The 19,943-nt window shown below is 38.3% G+C and overlaps 1 protein-coding gene across 1 annotated transcript in view; it reads left to right on the top strand.

Annotated features, from left to right (window-relative positions):
• Positions 1 to 720: 720 nt before the first annotated feature.
• Positions 721 to 19,943, top strand: part of ASZ1 (ankyrin repeat, SAM and basic leucine zipper domain containing 1) — a 40,151-nt gene continuing 20,928 nt past the window's right edge. Inside the window, exons 1-5 of the mRNA XM_075059095.1 lie at positions 721 to 805; positions 5,272 to 5,394; positions 8,514 to 8,625; positions 18,550 to 18,661; positions 18,911 to 19,045. Coding sequence (XP_074915196.1) covers positions 721 to 805; positions 5,272 to 5,394; positions 8,514 to 8,625; positions 18,550 to 18,661; positions 18,911 to 19,045 — 567 coding nt within the window. The remainder of the gene's footprint in view (positions 806 to 5,271; positions 5,395 to 8,513; positions 8,626 to 18,549; positions 18,662 to 18,910; positions 19,046 to 19,943) is intronic.

The raw sequence follows: 19,943 nt of genomic DNA, 5'->3' as shown, positions 1-19,943 counted from the left end.
ATCTAGATAATGCCAGCAGTAATCTTCAGCTGTATCTGCAGCTTTAATAGAGAACAAATCTGTGATGCTTTTGAAAGGAACTTGAATCGGGCAAGTTGTCTGATCACAAACTAGTCTTTGGTCAGGGCATTTTTCAGCCAGATCTTTTATGATGCAGCAACACAAATACCTCTGCTACCACAGGAATAGGACAAAAGAGGAACGGTAAGACTTACCAGCAGTGGATTCATGCTGCGTTAAACCAGACAGCTAGTCATTGAGCTGTATTGCCCCGAAATAACTTTTATGTCTGATACATATATTTTTTTAGTGTTGTGCTTCACAACATGTGAAATATACAAAAAAGGTACAGAAATGTGTTGCAACGTTTTTGTAGTGCCAAAAGATGAAAAAGAATCTTAACTGAAATCAAATACCATTAAGAAAAACTGAGAGCAGCATAGGAGGATAGCAGGTCTGTTGAGAAAGAAGATATTTATATTTTCAGAGAATGGATCCTTTCTGAAAAGTTAATTTTGCAACTTTATGTTTTACAGTAGTCCCTAAGCACATCTACAGAGACAGAGGAAGGAAAGTTTTACCTTGCTCCCTCCCCTTCCCTGCTTTGTCCTTACAGAGATCATTAGTGCTTTTATCCTGAAATCAAGCTGTACTTTTTACCTTGAAACAGTTACTAGGTTTTGACTTAACTTCTCTTTGCTTATCTAGCAGTTGGATCAAATGTTGCAGGCGGACAAGAATGAAGCATTAAAGAAAGCTCTGTTTCATGGTGATGTGTCGTTAATTGAAGAACTCTTGAACTCTGGTGAGGAAAGTCAGTTACGAAGTTGAATATTTTTAATTGAACTTGGCAAGAATTCTAAAGCTTCGAAGTTCTTGTTTCAAAATAATGTGTTGAGTGCATGTAGGAATATGTGAATGTTTTCAATACAGGATATAAACTCTTATTTTAAAGATGAAATTACTTTTTCAGTGACTCAGTATGTGGTATTGCAGGAAATTCCTTCTAATTTTTATTTCTTACATCAAGCAGGAGCCCTGAAAATTGTGAAATGTGTGAGCTATCAAATAAGGTGTTTCTTTGTTTTCAGATGCATTTTTAACCTGAAAATATCAATTACAAACAACAAATTTGAGGTGGTTTAAATTGAGAGTGAGAATTCAGTGGGTGGTCTTAATTTGGTGTTGAGGGTTGCTTGGGGGAGAGGGGGCAGGAAGAGGAGGCTGACTTTTTGTGTTTTAATGCTCCCCCACTTTGGAAATTCCATTTATTTTTTTTTTATTCTCACTCACAGCACTGTTAAGGTTCTGGTATGTGCCCTGTGTAATACTGCTGTCCTGGCAACATCAGCTGGACAACGATTTTGTAGTTCTGAAAGGTCTAATAGGGTTTGTGGGGCATTTGTCACTAAAAAGTAGTTTGTCTTAACACTAAAAGCCTTTCTCCCTGTTCTGTTCCTCTGTATTTGTCTGTAATGTGTTTCTGTTATTCAGTGTTAGGAGGACTGGATCACTTACTGAAGCATCCAGGGCAATGAAAAACTGCATAGCTGAGTTGACCTGCCTAGTGATAATTGTCAGGAAGTTCTGCTTCGGCAAGCAAGCAGAATATAGTAGCCAAGAGCTTGTTATCTGAGGAAAATCTGTCTTATGGCTGGAAGAAAGTAGTTTTCTGGTTAGCAATGGGTTTTTCTGAGTTTTAAAACAAAGACATTACTTGCCCTTTTAGAAGAAGACTGTTTCTCACTACAGTGGGGAAATGGTTTTCTTCTTAAATTAAGTAAAAACTGTTGCACAGGCTGAAACACAGAGGCATAATACAGAGTGAAATGCATCTTCTGTTTTGGTTTGAGAAAATATGTTCTTATAGGTAGAGTTTTTAGTGGTGTCTGCATCAGATTGCTTAATTGTTTTGTTATAGCCATGCTTGACTGCTTGTATAGTTCATTTTCTGTATTGTTGCCTGCTACATAATGAGCAGTTCTATGCTATTGGAAGATGATAACAGGTATCTGTAAGAGCGTAAGGCCAGGCCAGAGATTCCTGTAGTCTAGTGTCCTGTCTCCTGAAATGTACAAGGCAGTATCACAAGAGAATCTATCATTTCCTGAAAATACCTATCCAGTACTGTCCTGCAGAGCAGTAGAACACAATGCCTGTCTAACAGGGAGGTGTTTTTGAAGAAAGGTGACATTGTCCTTCAGAGGATCAATGCTCAATCAGATTAAATCTTTGCCTCCAAAGTTGCCTTTCGTGTATGTTCAGTAGAGCTTGTAGGAGGCTCGCTACCAGCACTTGTCCAAACTCAGGATTTGTGTTGGAAGTGGATTTCCTAGCAACAGTTGGGGCCATTCTTTCAGGTAGAGTGAGAACATGTTGTCTTCTGGCTTGCTTAGCCATTGCTTTAAGAATCTTTGGTACTGAGGCAGTTCTACAGAGCCTTTCTACCATAGCTATTATTAGCCACAGTCAACAAAATATTTGAAAGAGATTGCAGAGAAACTGCAGTAATCACAGAAAGAACATAATTTTTCCTTTGCTGTTCTTTTACTTCACTGTTTTTCACATGCTTCATATAGTTTCTGCTGTAGAGCTTGTTTGGGGCCAGAAAGTATTTCTCCCCATTCCTGCTTAGAGAGGAGGATATTTATCTCTAACTCGGATTGTAAAAAAGAATGTTGTATCTGCTTTGCCTTGTAGACATAATTTGTGAGGCTATGTGTCTGAAAAGCTCCTCTGCTCATGCCCACAAAGGAACACAGAGAGGTTATGGAAGGTGGGGAAGCCCAAATAACACCCTGGCCCAGCTCCTCCCAGGCCCATCATGGAAGCCATTGGCCCGTCATGGAAGCCATCAGCTCATCGCAGGCCCATCTCCACAAGCCCAGAGGAGCAGAGAGGCCTGGGGCAGGCAAGAACCCAAATAATGGTCTCAGAGGAAGGGACTCCCTGGGCTGTCATAGGGACCTTGTGCCTGGGTGCCAGCAACTGTAGAGACAGGAGTGAAAGGATGTGCCAGCCCCAGGAGTGGGACAGGGGGTCAGAGACCCGTGTGTCTCTGATGCCAGCAGCTGGAGGAGATAGATCTATCCCAAAAGGGAGCAGGATGAGACCATTGGTGCTGTCTGTGTTCACGAGTGCTCTGTGTGTCTGTGTTGATCAGTGTGGGGGGTGGTGTATGTGTGTGTCTGCTGGGAATACACGCTCGGCATCGATAGTGGTTGGACCTGGGGGTGTGGAGCTGCGGCAGCCTCACTTCTCTCTGGCTGTTGCATCTGGCCTGATTTTTTACTAAAAATTTTTTTCCGGGCTTCACTGTTACCTTATAGGACTTCTTAAGGGCCATTTTAAATGCTAAACTAACACTGTTTACTTCAAGAACAGCTCCTGTAATAAGAGAGTCTGAGTACTAACCAGGGGGAGACATTTCTGGTTCAGTCAACAACTTGTATAACCATGCAGCCAAGAAGCCACATGACTTACTGCTACAATTGTCCTTTCTTGGTCTTCCCCTGATGACTTTCATACTGCATGGTACTTCAAGGCAGTCACTACAAAGATGGCAGGAGACCATGCAGGACAAACAAGCTGTAACACAGGTTTGACATTTCATTGCCAAATAGACCATTATACTTCTAGAACTTAGAAAAAGCACCAGCATCGTGAGATACTGTTTGCTATAAGTGTAAAGAAAGCAAGGAGAAAAATACCTTCTTGAGTTTTAATAAGTCTCTATATGCCTGCCAAATAGACCCTTTGTCACTGTTGTTCAGATATGTATTAAAATAAAAAGCTCTAGATAGTTGCATGGACTGCTTTTCTTCTTAAGAGGAAAAGGGACTTGTTAAGGCTGACAGTGCCAGCTTTCTGGTATTCCTTTCTTACTAGTGTTACTTCAGTGGGCTGTTGGATGTCACACTTTCTAAATTCTTAAAGTGACTTCTCTACAAGGAAGTTCAGGTTTGACTGCGAAGGGAGGCTTGCTGGCTCCCCTTGTAGTACTTGGCTGTGGACTTCAATGAAGTGTTTCGTATACTGCAGGTAAACTGGCATGCTGCGACATTAAGGACTGCAGCTAGTATGTATGCATTACTAAGAAGATTTTATCATAAATTCTGTGGCTTGCAGGTGTTAGAGGTGTTAGAATGCTTCCACACCTGGCTTTCATTGAATGTTGCCTCTTTACTGATCACTTCTACAACTCCAGATCTTTAACAGTTGAAGAATCAATCCAAGAGCAGTGTGACCTGTTACTCCCTCAGCTATAATGGCTTTATGTTGCTACACTGAGCACATCTTTGACAAACTACCAAGGCAGGGAAGCAAATACACATTTTTCATGAAAAAGTATGCGTGGAGCTTGACTGTCACAAATTTCTTAGGGCAGTTTTGGTATTTTCCAGAGCTGTCTCTTTTAAAGAAGTATTTTTGATTATCCATAATCACTGTTGGACTAATATGGAAACAGCTGATGGAAACTATTCTAGAGGAGGTAATATTTGAAGAAGGATTGAAGGAAGGATGATTCCTCTTATTGCAAAAACGTGTAGAGATTTTTATTTGGAAGTTGTTGGATTACTATCTTGGTCTGGTACTTGGTTCTTGGTGAATTTGGGAGGGCTGTCTGGCAAGCTTACTTCTAGCCACAAAGGAAGATGTGGCTATTATAAAGAGTAACAAACAAATCTGGTGATTGTGAACGAATCTTGCATAATCTTCTATTTCTTCTTTCTATGGAGATAATATTTTGTTAGTACTGAACGCAAAAATGGTCCCTTCTAGTTAACTGCCTAGCAAGGCAAAGAAGAAAAGGAGCTGTGAAGCAGGAAAACCCTAGTCAATAGGATCTTAATTGCCTGACAAGCAGTTTGCTTCCACAGCAGTCCACTTGGCTTAGCAAGAATCAAAATTTTTCATTTTTATTGAAGAAAGATATTGCACATAAGTGGAGAAAACAGAGATTGTGTGTACTGCTCTGAAATTATTTTTGCAGCTAAATTTATTACTTACATTTTTTTTAAATGTAGTCTTTCTGTGGTACTTAACTTCTTGGATTGAGAACTGAGCTTCCTTGGTGTCAGTTCTAAAAGTTGTTTTCTGGTGTTCTAGATAAATGTGTATTAAAAAAATTAAAATGGTGTAAGAGACTTCTCTCCTTAGGACTAAACCCAAACTGTAACCTTTGTAATGATATATATTGAGAGTAAGGTTTATAAAAAGCATGTTTATTGTGGTGCAGCTTTATGATTTTAGTATCTTAAATTTTGACAGGTGTAAGCGTAGAATCTAGCTTTCATTTTGGATGGACTCCCCTGATGTGTGCTGCCAGTGTGGCTGACTTTGCGGTAGTGCGTCTTCTTCTGGACAGAGGTGCTAATGCACGTTTTGAAATAGGTAAGATGTGAATGAAAAATACTGGCCATTAATGCTTAGTACCGGACATTGTTCTATCCTTATTCTCTTTTTACATATATAGGGAAAAAAATCAAAGTTCACAGTGGAACTGGGACCTAGTCTAGCTTTCACAGTTTTGAAGTAAAAGCAGTAGTTTTAAAGTAAAAATTGTGTTCTTGGAACTGATCTGGAATCAGTTAATGGGTTTTCTTTTTTTCTCATTCTGTCTTTCCCGCCCCCCACCTCCCAATCCCCAAGTACTTTTTTAAAAAGAGTGTTTAGAAATAGTTGTTCAAGAATTCTAGGATAAAGTTGTACAGTTAAAACTTCCTTTGTTTGGTCCTGTTACGAAGTATGTACATGCAGAAACTAGCTAGAATCCCAAACAACAGCAGTAGTTTTCCGGTTTGTGGGAGACTAATGTGAACTACTCTAAAACTAGAGCACAATTTTTCTATTAAGTGAAAACTTCTTTAGTGTGTTACTAGATCGCCTTTTTCTGCAAAAGTTCAGTGGAGCTTCTATCAGTTCCTCTGTCAATTTTTGTGGCTTAATGATAACTTTTTCCTACTTAAACTGTGGTTGTTTTCCTTCTTTTCCATTGTGTTGGAATATTTATGGAAGTTCAAGAAAAAACATTGCAGTACAGAAGAAACTGATGCAACACACAATACTGCCAAGTACATAAAAGCAGTGATCGTATTTTCTGGTAACTTGCCGATATTTGTTACAGTAGTAGAGTGAAATGCAGATGGTACAAGTCTGGCTCTGAAAATTTTCTTGAACTTCTTAGCAGCTGATCAGAATATGAGATCAGAGTAGATTGCCTGCACCAAAAGCAATCATGCCTTCGAGTTACTGTCCTTGTAACCAACTTCAGAGAACTTCATGTGGCTGCCTACAACTCATACCTGTTCCTTGTTTATGGCAGTAGAGCTATAAATGGGGCTGCTATGGGCAGCAGTTTCAGCTGACCAGTTAACCAACGTGCATGGCATTTTTTCAGTGTGTGACCAAGTGTGTTTGCCCTAAGTGGCACCTTCCTAGGATCAAGTTTCTCCGCTTGTTTCCCTGTTAGCCTGTGTAGGGAAACAGTAGCTAGGGCATATGTGCAACAGGGTACTGTCCACTCAGGAACAGTCTTGAAAGTCATTGATTCAGGTCAGGCCACATGTGTTCAGTAAAGCTATGCCATCCTGAAGTAGTACTAAATGTTACTGGTCCTGCTGCTTTTTTTATATCAGCAGGCAATCACACAAGTGATCCTGTACTAATTAGCCTGTAATGTTTACAATCCTAATAATATCTATACTGTTAATCGCCTTTTGTCACATTTCGGTCATTCTTTGTAGGTGGATACTTGATTTTACCCTTTTTCGTAGTTGTGAAGAAGAAGGAATTAATGCAGCATTCACTATGTGATGGGATCAGAATGCAGCATCCTTGAGGAGTAAATTCACTGGCTTTTCTGGATTTTTCAATTAGGCTGAACATAAACTAATCTTTTTTGCAGTCTCTTACCAGTTTTTCTCTGCAAAAGAGACACCGGAGAATTCTAAGGTGTTTCTTCCCCTTCTTCTCTTGCTCACATGTATAAACTATAGGTAGGCTAACAGAAATTAATTTCCCACTCTTTATCACTACATGAAATACTGAATACAAATATTACTACAGGTTTCTCCTAAATATCATTCCCAGATTAATAGTGCTTATCCATACCTTTGTTCAAAGTCCTGCCACCTTTCCATTCATGTTGTTATTGATAACCAGGTTAACCATTTTGAGTAAAAATCTGTCACTGTATCAAATAATTTACTGAAGGATTAATTGCTTACTGTTCAGGAGTTTAAGTGACTCTCTGAAACTTAATTTTCGTTTAGCATACTGATTTATATGTGTTAGAAATTCTGCATGAGGTGGTTGAAAATTTCAAGATGATGTATTAAGAAACTAGATTAATTTAAATGCAAAACTAAGGTCTTTGGTTGGAGGGGTGGGAGACAAGAAGTGGTGAGAAATAAAGTATAGCAGAGGGGGTAAAGTACATAACAAACTTCTCATGTTTAATAAAATCTGAGCTCAGTTGAATAAAGGTGTTAATATATACACAGTCTTAAAATCTATACAAGAAAGTTAGCAAATATGTTGTAACGCTTCATGGTACAGTCTGAAGTAGGTACAGCTAAAATTATATTTGTTAAATTGTTAAAGGCATGTTTGAACTTGTGAACAAGTTTGTGCAATAAGTAAAAAGGGCAGTTATTCAAATGGCAGTCTTCTAATTGACTGTAGGGCCAACTAACTCGCTAAGGTCCTTGAGGTTTGATGCTTCCCACATATCTTCAGGAGAACTATAGGAAAGGAGATCTCCCTTGTTCTGTGGGCAAACAGCAGGGGTGTACAATTCTGATTTGTGAGCAAAGGTGGCGTGTAACACCCAGCTGGCTTCAGAGCTGGAGCAAATACGCTGGTTCCTCCTGATGAATCTTTATGGGCTGTGTAGATGTTGTTTAAATCCACATCTAAGACCATACTTTCATGCACCATAGTAGTCTAGTTTAGTATGCTTACTTCCTTTTCCTTAAGCCCTATAATAAAGCCTTGTTACTTCAGCTGTCCTTTGTATGGGCCTCTGTTGTCCCTAAAATTGATGTTGCTATGTGTTTATAATACATTTCTTGCACTTTTTTAATCCATTGCACTTAACTTTCTGTAAGCTGTTTCTTTCCTTGACTGTGTTTTGGGGAGAGGTGCGGAGGAACAGGGAGTGAATCTGCTGGTGTGGAAAAAGATTTGAGAAACAAGTGTCTATAGTTAAGCTCCTGCTGGGTTTTTGGGGTACCTAAGAAGTATCCTAAACTTTAGTAGGAATAGATGCTTTACTACTGCCATTCACTCTCATCTTTCTGAGTATCTTCTGTTCTCAGATGCCTTTATCTTACCTGATAATACTAGTGACTTTAACTGGAAGAAAACCAAGGTTTTTTTACCCTGTTCTAAACTTCTTAGAGCATCAGAACCCAATTAACAACTCTAGCAAATGTAAAGGCTTTTAAAGGAACTTCTGGATTATCATGGTGTTTATATATGTAATTCTCTAACTGCAAGTTTCAAAACAGATAAGTACACTGTGCTGATGGCGGCATGTACTGCGGATGCTTCAGAGGAAAAAGTCCTGAAGACTGTAGAACTGCTTCTGTCAAGGAATGCTGACCCTAACCTTACTTGCAGGTACCAAAAAACCCCATGTCTGTGAATACAGCGTAAAATTTATTGTTAATATACAGAGACGTCTTTATAGACATAGCTGCTGTTGGTTAAAATGATGTGTACTTCGTTAGCTTTTTGTAACTTCACTGCTGTCTGTATAAGGAAAGATTAGTGTCTAGATACTTATTTCTCCTATTACATCTCAGAAGATAAGACTATGATCAGTTTTATTAAATTTAAGTATGTTCCTCAGCTGAGCAAGATATAAATTTAAGATAAAAACTAATCTTACTACTTCATTTAACTGCAGTGTAAGGGCAAGAAATATGTCCTCTGCCTTTCCCAGATCATATTGCCTCTTCTGTATAAGGATGTACGTTAAATCAGTTAATTATTTAAATTTATGTCCTCCTTTTGAGGTTTTTGTGGGTATCTGGCTATATTCCTTTCGCAGACAGCCTCCTATGGAAAAAGAAAACTTCTCTGTAAATAAAATACATTTATTCTAGTGCAATCTGGAATAATCCAGATTAAAAGAAGATTTAATCTCCTTTTAAAAACAAGTAACAGATTGTTTCTTGAATTATTGTCGGGGGATGCAACGAGCCTACGGAATTCCTGACAGTTCGAGAACAGCGCAACCTTGAGCAACTTGTAGTGTATCCTTGAGAGTCTGGAAAGATCCGAGAAGACCAGTACAAAAACAAGATAGTGATAAGAAGAACCGTCCTAACGAACTCACCAATCATGAATTGTTAGTTACTAACCAAACCAATCATATACTAACACATACTCAAAAGAAGGGTATAAAAAGGTGTGTTAGAACAATAAAGTAGCCATTTTGCATGATCTATTACTTGTCGTGTCCGTCTCTACCGCGACAAATTACCACTTAGTGTCTCAGCAGTCTGAAGCAGTGCTTTGTGAGATGTCCGTAGTTGCATAGTCTGATGCAATGTTTCATTTTGCATCAAAAAGAAAGAAATTCTGGGCTGACCCAAGATAAACTGTCTTCCCTCTGCTGCAGAAAAAATATATTGTCTGGGTCAAATTGAAATGGCTTGTTTTTCAACTAACTGAAATTCATTTTTTATACCACAGCTCTTTCACCATATTACCTGAGATATGTGGATTGTGTAGCCCTCTAAAGAGAACAGAGCTGGAGGCCTGTTGGTTCTCATTAGTAGAATTCAATTGCTCTGGGCCCTGAACCTCACTGTGAGCATAGTACTCATAGACAAGGAGGAAACATAGTTGTGCGGAAGTGCCAATGTGAAGTGTGATGTCTGGTACCAAATTTAAATGCCATTCATTTATTCTGATCAGAGAGGCTAAAAATTGTTCATGAAAGAAGAGAAAGCTACAGACTCTGAAATAATTACATATTGTTGCCATCAGAAAGCTGGGTGTTAGGATAAACATCCTGCTTTAAAAAACGGGGGCAGGCTTTGCATTATTAAACTTTGTCCTGGGTGTTTGAAAATGTAAACCAGAGTGCAAAGCTGCAGGTTTATGTTTGGAAAGGCCTTTGGCTAAACTTTGAAGGAAAAAAAAAAAGTTTGGATTCTGAGATGGGAATTTTAAGGGCAAAACTTTATTTATAAACTTAGAGTATGTTATGCATAGTTGGTCTTTATATACAAATATTTACTTGCTATCTCTTTGTTTCCTAAGACCTTGTGCTAACATATGAGTCATGCTTGCATGCATCAGATAGTGTCCAGTTGTGTTTTTTTCACTTTTGCAAGAGTAGTCTTTCTCAAATGAAAAGATAAATTAAGTGGCAATCAGAGATGTCGTTTGTACCAAATAAAAGTAGAAGTTAGGTGACAAGGTCTGGATTTTTCAAAAATCTTCGTGCTGTCTTTATTCCCTTCCATTATTTGACATTTGTGCATACCACTCCCATCATTAGAACTGCCTAGGCAGCAGCTGCTGCTTCTCGTGGGCTTCTTCCACTGTCTTCTGAAACGGGGATGAAACACAACAAACCAGCTTCTGTGAAGCTAAGGGATCAAAACAGACCCTCTGTGGGGCACTGCAATCCCATTTCACCTGTTTCATTACAGCAAGCAGGATGTTCTGTAGGAGGGCATCAGAACTGTCAGTGAGTTGAGATTATTGTGAGAGTACTTCCCATGTCATCAGTTTACCACAGGTGTTAAGAACTAAGGTCCACATTATTTCGCTGTCTCAGCACTTAAGAACTGGAATGATTTTAGGAAGCTTCTCTTGTCCACAACTGGAACGTGTGTGAATGCAAAGCAGAATACTTAACTTTCATGTAAGGTAGAGTTTAGTATTTATGCTTTCTCTGTTGCACTGTCAGGGCAGCCAATAGGCTTTTTTATCTCATGTCATCTGGAGGTGATGCACAGAAACTTGCCATTTTTTTGTCTAATTCATGAAGTGTATGTGGAGTGGGGAAGGCCTAGTGAGAAATAAACTGATTTTTGAAATGCATTCTAAGAAAGAAGATGAGTTTAGGAGTGGGTAGATAGATGGTCTCTCTGCAATAGGATAGGGGACTGAGGAGAAAGTGTTCAGTAGAGTAACTTGCATATTTTTGCTAAGCCAAAATTGGGAACTGAATACTGATGGATGTAAAAACAGTTTTGTTGATGAGAATGTACTGTATCAAAGCATAAGTGCTGACCGAAGAGTTTAGAAAGACAAACAAGAAGTAAGGTAATGGCTAGGTGAAACAAGAAGGCATTGTAAGAAATGCTCTGTATAGCCTTTGTAGAGCTACTATAGCTTGAATACTTTATTTAAGTGAATGCTACCTTGAGAAATTTATTCTGCTTATCTTGTATCATTCACCTCCCTCATGCTCCAGAATGTAAATTATATACTTTTGTAAGGCCTGGAAATACTTAAGCAGTCGTTTTTAAAAAACCTCTTTTAACCTGCAGCGTTTTCTTGTAGGTACATTGATTTTATTAATGTTAAGCTGTGATTTTGTTTTAGGCCGAAGGAAAAGGCGTGACCAACTGATAACTAACTTACTGCTGGTAGGATTACATGTCATAGGTTGTCTAGTAAATGTGGATTTTGGTGATGACATCCTCCAAGTTCTTGTTTGCATAAAGTAGAGTTAAAGAAACCTAATGGCTTTACCAGTAAGGAGAGTGTTTTGAGTTGATGTTTCATGTTAATAGCTCTTTGTTAGAAGGAGGGACAAATAGGTGAATGACTGAAACCTCCTTTACTTTGACATAAGCTCTTTGTCTCATTGTGTATGGGATATGTGGAGGTTTTATGTTGTTTGCATGGCTTCTTTTTGCCCCTCTTAAAATTTCTGGCACAATTGAGTCCTGGTCAATGACCAAGTCTGTCTTAAGTGTTTCTGCTCTAAAATGGTTATAAATTTTGTGTATGTTTAAAGAAAAGTCTTCAGAAAGTCGATTTTCTTTTTTTCTTTTTTTTAGGGTGAGTATTACAGGAACTAGACCTTTGTCTTTTGTCATTGTACAGATTCAAGTTGAGCTTGAAGCATACTGTCATATGCATATACCTGGAAATATAATCACTGCTCAGGTCTGGTATTAAGTTGCCTACATATGTTCACTTATGGTTACATTCAGAACAGTTTTGAGGAATATCAAAAATGGTTTAATGATTAAAGTTTTGGTCTATTTTGCCCTCTTGAGAAGATGGTAATGGAAGGGAGAAATTTTCATTGCAGTATCGCCCAGTTCACGAGGTAGGTCTCTCTTCAGGTTGCATAGTCAGAATAAAGCAATTGTGTAACACCTCAATTTTAGCAAGATATTTATTGCTGCTGATAAGATAGTAAGTCTGCACTGCCACATAATAATTTCAAAGACCTTGACATTATCATTGTGTGATAGTTAACCATGCCAAATGACAAACAGTACATTTCAGTAAAGGTAAATAGCCTGGGAAAAGTTAATGCACTACAGTGCGTTTTATGGCTGGGGCAAGAATATGAGGGAATTTAATAATGATTGAGTCAAGATCTTTTGTCCACCTCAGAGCAAAAAATAACTTGTGATGTTATGCTCTGTTATACTTCATGCCTTTCAGAGAGTTTTTTATTCTAGCGCTATGAACTCAGGACAGAAAGACTTACTTTATTATGTTGGTCAAACATCAGGACAGAGGGACTAAATATAAAAAAATTAGATACAAAATTACCTTTACTTAAGTACTGTGTTCATCTGGGCTATGTCCATACATCTCTTCCCTCCTCTTACCCAAGTTAAGAGAAGTCAAAAGCATGCTACATGTGTGAGTTCTGTGAGTTTGGAAGAGTGGCTTTTGAACATAAGTGTTGAGTCTTGTTCATCACGTAGGGGGAAGGAGTCTAGACACCAAAATAGATGATAGTACTTTTCCCAGCTGGTATTGACTGTATGGTGGTACCGATGGGCTTACAACTGTTGATGACAGTTTCTGGGCAGAGGTATAAAATACTTGGGGACAGTAGCAACATTAGATGCTATTTTTAAGAGAGGCATTCTGACAATGTACTGTGGTGTCTTGGAGTGTCACCTGAGCAGCCTTTGTGTAAAACAGAAGCAAAACCTGCACTGAAATCCATTAGCATTATATCAGTAATGTTCTATCCCAAGTATATTAAACTTGTTACCATTGCCATTAGCTTACCTTGGTCAAGGGTTATTTCCATAGATTTAGTTCGGGAGTGTTTCACGTGACAGAGAATTGCCCTTTCATTAGAAAGGTGGAGTAGATTTCACATGTACGTGCTGAATTTCTTGACTGCTGACTTTACCCCCACTTTGAAAGTAAAGTTGAAAACAGTCTGAGAAGTTTCTGATTAGGTAGATAACTCACTTGTTTTTCTACTTCATGTCAAAGTGTGCATGTTTTTAGCTAAACCAGCTTGTTTGTAAAAATGTGATGGAGTAAGGATGTAGGAAGACAGGGCAGGATAATTGGGAATGTCATAGCATAGAGTTCTGCCATCCCCATTGTTAATTTTTATGCTAATCCCTTTTATAATCACATCCTTTGTATTTTTCTAGTCATATGAAGATAACTTTGTAGCTGTCTACCTTCCCACCAATGTGTACTGTAGAACTTACACAGATGCCTGTTTTTAATTTTAAAACAATCACGTAAACAGAGTTCAGAAGCAGAAAGGTACAAGAACTGACAATCTGAAATGAAGCCTAAAACTAGCGAACCTGAAACTAAGCTGTCACCTTTTCCAGCCCAGCCTTCTTACTAGAACTGTATGTTCCATTCTCCTAACAAGTTCTGCTCCAAGAAGGTAGGGGAGTCCCCTACCTTCCTCCAGCAGACAGTGCCTGGAAAAAATATCTTGCAGCTCGTGTTACACTGAAGTATGTTCTTCCAATACTACTTGTATGGAGTTTCCCACCTCATCACTTAAAACCCCAATAAGCCAGAAAATGGGCAAATAGCTTTCCTTTGGTTGCTGTGGACACACTATTACCGCTTCGTTTCTCAGTTCCAGGCTTAATGTACAGCACTGGAGTGGTGAAACTGGCTCCAAAAGCTTCTGAAGATGGTGCCTGGTTATCTGAAGCAGTGTTCAGTTTGCAGATTAATAGACTAAAATATTAGTGTCTTGTAGCATCGTTTCCTTGCTTTGGGATCTCAGTAAGAAAAGATTGAGACTAAACTTAAGGTTAAATTATTTTCTACCTGCTGTATTTTTTTTCTAATATTAGTGATACACTGGTCTAGTTAATAAACATATCCCGTTATGAGACTTTACATACGGCTTATACTTCTCAAGATCACCAATCTGAAATACTGAATTTTCTATAGATATCTGCCTGATAGAAGGAAACCTGTGTCTAGATGGAAGACATCTTCTCTTCCTCTTCTCCTTCTGAAATTTTCCAGGAAGATGAACTTTGTCTTGCTTGAGAGCATGATACCAAACATAAGAATGTGTGTTTGCCAGGTGTGGTGAATTCTGCACTACAGATTCAGCTTAGTGGTAACAGACAGGTACTGGGGACGTTTTTCAGGGAGATAGCAAGTTATCGCTGTATCACCTGGTTTACTGTGGCTCATGGAGGGTGGGAGGCTCCAAGTGGTAGCTTTTAGGGCTGTTCCGCTCAGCTTGCTCTCTTGTGATAATGTTTTGCCCTGTTTTTTTGACAGGATGAAGATGAAGCAAGCCTGTAGAAACCTCTGATTGTATCTTTGTGTAGGTGTCACATACAAAGTTTTGGGTGGCCCTGAAAACTGAAAAACCTTTTGGTTTTTTCTTTTTCTCCATCCTTAACATAAAAGCAGGGAGACCTGAAGATAAAAACAAACAAACAAAAACCCCTACATTTGCATAAGACCAGTGCAGGATTCTTTGCTTCTTATTTAGGTGCTGCATAGCTGGAAGCAAACATAGTTGGAACAGACGTCATGTATAATTAATAAATTGCTTATATGCCTTTTAAGATTTTATTTATTTACTGTCTATGACTTGGGTATCATGTTCAATATGGGCAAATGTCGTGTGGCAAATTGTGCCATAAAAAAGGACTTCACGGGTGTCTGGACAAGAAGGGTATCTGCAAGCCAGATTGCTGAAACGCAGCTGTCTGCACGGTTCCTCAAAATGACGAAAGGATTCCTCAGAGCTTTTATCTAGATGGTTATCACTACACCTTGTATGTACATTTTTAGATTGCAAGTAAGACGTACCAATACATTTAATTTCTCTTCAACTTAGCAAGAAACAGTGGATTTGGCATCTTAAAGCTTGCTGTTGTATTTGCAGGGTTCTTTGCAGGGTTTGGAAAACAAGATTTGTTTTCCCAAAAGCTCTAGTCTCCCTCTTGTGGACGTACGTGTAAACAGACCTTGTTTTCTGAGGTGGTGGTTATGCAGCACCTGTCCAAGACATTAAATGGTACCCCCTCATATAACGTGCTGCTTAAATGCAATTGCAGATTTATGCAGCACTATGTGTTTCTATCCTGAAATAGCTTGTAGCCTTTGAAACTTAAAACTTGAACGTTAAAATGGAATGCCTGAAGTACTAATTCCATATTCATGTTGGTGGACCTTTTAAATATCATGTTTATTGGGGTTTTCTGAAAAATGGAGAAACTTTTTCAGTAGCTCTAATGTCATTGAGTTGTTGCCTTGATTTCAGATACCATGTCTGCAGTATTGTACAGCTGTAAGCACTACAGGATGTTCTTCGGACAAAAGACTTCTGTAACCGCTGGACTTTTGTTCAGTATTTTTCCTTTGAAAAAGAAGGTGGTAATTGTGAGGTAGTAGCAGTTAGCAAGTTCAAAAAAAAAAAAAAAGGTGCAAGAAAAAAGTTGAGAGCAGAAGAAATGAAAAAGGAAACAGGTATGAATGGACTGGTTTTGCAGTCAGATGTAAATACTTCAAAGATGATAGCATGGAAAGTCTGTCAAAGGCTACCTGCCACTGAATAGAAATACGTGTGGGAGTGAATGTCTGCATTGGGCAAGCGAGTTTGGTTTCTGTTGCTACAAATTATTAGGTTGTAATCAACTTCTGTTCATTCTTTAAAATATAGATATCTATAGATATTTGTATATGTCTATATGTAGATACCTATATCTTGCTATCTCGTCATTAGTTAAGTTACAGGCGCAGATAGTAGAGTCTCTGTTTTTACAGTAATCTTCATAGGATCACAGGGTAATTCAGGTCAGAAGGGACCTCAGGAGGTCTCTAGTCCAACTTCTTCCTTAAAGCCACCTCTGCTATGACATTGGACTAAATTGCCATCTGGTCTTGAAACCCACCAAGGATGGGGACTACAAAACTTCTCCGAGCAGCCAGTTCCACTGATTGTCTGTGCCCCATGGTAAAAATGTCTTCTTATATTCGGTCAGAACTTCTGCTTTTGCAGCGTTGCTGGACTAAATTGAATTAGTTATAGACTAATGCAAGTCTCTTCATTTCATTACCAAGTTCCTTCTTATTGACAGTATGTCTTGAAGGCCTGGTTACCTTTAATTTTGCTTATCTCCAAGTAATTGACTTTTTTCCCTATCATAAGGCTCTTTCAAACCTGTAATATGACTGGATTTTTTCAGTGCACTTTTGTCTATATTTGCTTAAGAAAAGTATTATCGTGTTGTAAATGAACAATAACAAGGAAGGATGAGCAAAGCCTTAGTTCTAGCAGTACTCTGGAAGGAAGCAGAAAGTCTGTATTTAAAGACAGCGGCTGTGGTATACATATGCTTTTTGGGGTCCCTCTAGTGGTCGGTATTGAAATTATCATTAAGAAACACATATTGGAAAGAGCAATCCTCCCCTCGAGTATATCCTAACAAAATAGAATAATCCTTTGACAGCAGATTTTTGACACAGAGCTGTACATTAAAAGCAGTAGATGTTAGTTTTTCAGGAAAAAATATTGCATTTTAAGATACAATAAATTTTAATTGAACATCACTAGTAAAATACTTTGGCTTAAATCTGATTACTTCGTAGTGGCTAGAAACTCCACACCTTTATCTTCTGATACTGCATTTTTTTTTAATTCTGCAATCTGATTCCACTGAAGAATAAGTGTCAGGTGTCTGGAAAGACACTTCTTTAACAGAAGCTTTGAGCAATATTTTTTTTTTCTTTCAAAATATTCAGAGCAGTTCACAATGGCTTCATCTTACACGCATCTCAATAGAAGCATAAGATCAATAAACTGTTGTCATCATGGGTTTGGGATATTAAAAAAAAGAAGCAATAATGGGAAGGGTGGTATCTGTACGTACTCACTTCAGCAGTTGTAAGAAATAGGAATATATGTAGGAGAGACAGTGTCAACACGTAGACTTCTGGGAACAGAAAACAAAAATGGGATAAAGGACAAAAATATTTTGATGTGCATTTAGTTTTAGTACTTGAAAAGTTAAGATTGTAATCCCTTCAGGTTACATACATTTGTATGTAATTGTCTGAAGACTGCTCTCAGGCATACTCCAGATGGGTGCCTGAATGGTGATGAGTGCACCCTGTGCTATTGCTCTGCACCTGTGTGCACTGGCAAAAGCTGCGTGACCTGTGATTCTTTTGCTTACATTGTTTTTACCAGAAAGGGTTTTGCAAGTATGTACATAGCTGTTCTTAGTATTCTTCCTCTTAAATATTTGGTTGTGATTTACAGCTTGCCCTCCACAAAACTGCATATTTCTTTTCAGAGCTTTGGATTTAAATTTAACTCTATGTAGAATTCATCACTTAAGCTGTGTCCTTTGAAAGTATTTTTTTTAAATAAAAAATGAAAGTCTCTGCCACTTGTTTTTTTTTTAATTGAGGGGGAAAAATGGATGATTTGTTGATATTCTCTGCTTTTAGTAGGGTGAGAAACGTGATCTGCAGTTATGCCTATTCCCTTCTCATTAAGCTGGGTCTGTGTGCTAAATGAGAGTCCTGCTGCTGGGTCTGTGGTAGCAGCAGGAGGGATGGTCTTTAAAAACTGGTTTTTAAATGGCTGGTTCAGAACCAAACCAGAAATGGTTTAGTCATGAAGCTACTGTGTTTCATAGCTGGGACATGTTAAAGTTATTTGTGTGTTAATGAGCTACTTGAATTTGGAGATGGTAAAACATTGATATGTTTTTTTTAACTTTCTCCCAGAAGTACTATCAGTCTATATTCTAAACTCCTGGATGGCACTTGTTTAATCTCCTCTAAGTTTCCTTCTTGTGGAGGACAACAATTGACTTCTTAACTTCATTTCAATCAGAAAATAAATGTGAACTCTTAAAATATTTAAAAATTGCTAACTGGATATAAATGAATGGCTGAATCTATATGTTCTGTTAAGTTGACCATTGTGCTGAAGCGTGAATGTGGTGTCTCGGGCTTTCATCCTCTGCTTAGTTCTTCTACAGAACAGAGAATCTTTACAGAATTGAGGTGTTCTGCTTGATAATGCAGTTGGATTTTGATATCTTGAAATAATTTTTTTCACCTGTCCCCTTTCAGAAGACAAATGACTCCACTGATGTATGCAGCTAAAAAAGGCTATCCTGGGGTTGTTGCGCTTCTTGTCGCTCATGGATCACATATAAATGCCCAAGATGAAAATGGATATTCAGTAAGTGATTTACTTCTGTGTGTTGTAATTGATAAAAACTTTAAAAAGCAAGAACCCACAAACTGATTCTAAGTACAGATTTCTCAGAAATACTCATTGGTGTATTTTTCTGCTTTAACACTACTTTCAAGATGTCTTTGTCTCCACATTCTGCCATCTAAGAACTTAGGAAGATTGCTTTATTGATTGCAACTCTGTTCCTTTTTTGCTCCATATGTAAACTTGGTGAAATGAAGTTGTTCTTTGCAGGCATTAATATGGGCAGCACAGCATGGACATAAAAGTGTAATTTTGAAGTTGCTTGAGCTGGGAGCTGACAAAAATCTACAGACTAAGGATAAGAAAACAGCAGCAGAGCTATCAAAAATCAATAAACATTTAGAGGTATTTAATTTCTCTTTGAAATGCAAATTCTGTGGTTTACCTCAAAAATCTGTTCATTAATTGTGTAATTTTCTGTAGAAGTGTTACTTTAATAACTAAATTATAGTAGTTAGTAGAATACTTGTGCTGTTACATCTATATAGACTATTTTCTGTTATATCCCAACTTTTCACAGGGCTTTAAATGTTTAAATGCTATATAGTAAAGTTTTTTGGGTTTTGTTTGGGTCCATGTCGTGTCCCGTCCGTCCCCCTGCCCCTCCCAGAATCCTTGATTTCAGATGTAGAATACAGGACAAGGGATTATTCATGTTAGTAATGTTGATATGAGAAGTAGAAAAATAATGTGTTGGTTTTTTCCTGTCTGCCAAAGCGTGTGAGAGAATCAAACTTCAAACTAATTTGCAGTGTATAGTTTCTGATTTAATTTGGAAGTGAAAAGGCTAAAGCTAAAAAGAGGGGGATTTGGTACTGGCCATCTTCAAAATCTATTCTCAGTAAGGAAGAAGGGGTAAAATAATATAAATTGGTCATCAGATCATTGGAAGAGCAGCCACTAATTAGCAGCGTAAAGAGAGAGCTGCTGAGGACAACATATATTCTCCTAAAATAAATCTGTTTACTGCTGTTACCAGATGATGCATGGTGGATCAGACCAGATTTATGTTTATTTTTCTTTGAGTTGCTCTTACCAGTGACGTGGCTTTTTGCAGTGGCTCTTCAAAAATGTATAATTCACTGGAGCGAATTCTAATTCATTTTACAGCTTCTTTTTTCTTTCTTTCTCCCCGCATCCCTCCCCCCCCCCCCCCCCCCCCGACTCCAGGGCTGGGCAGGAGCAAAAATGATAACTATGCACAAAGCTGTCAGTGTAGGCTAGCAAGATCAGTGTCTGAGGC

This window comes from Buteo buteo, chromosome 28 (genome assembly GCF_964188355.1).
Source record: "Buteo buteo chromosome 28, bButBut1.hap1.1, whole genome shotgun sequence".
Taxonomy (NCBI): Eukaryota; Metazoa; Chordata; class Aves; order Accipitriformes; family Accipitridae; genus Buteo; species Buteo buteo.
Note: the sequence above shows the minus strand (reverse complement) of the source record. Positions and strands in the feature narration are given on the sequence as shown.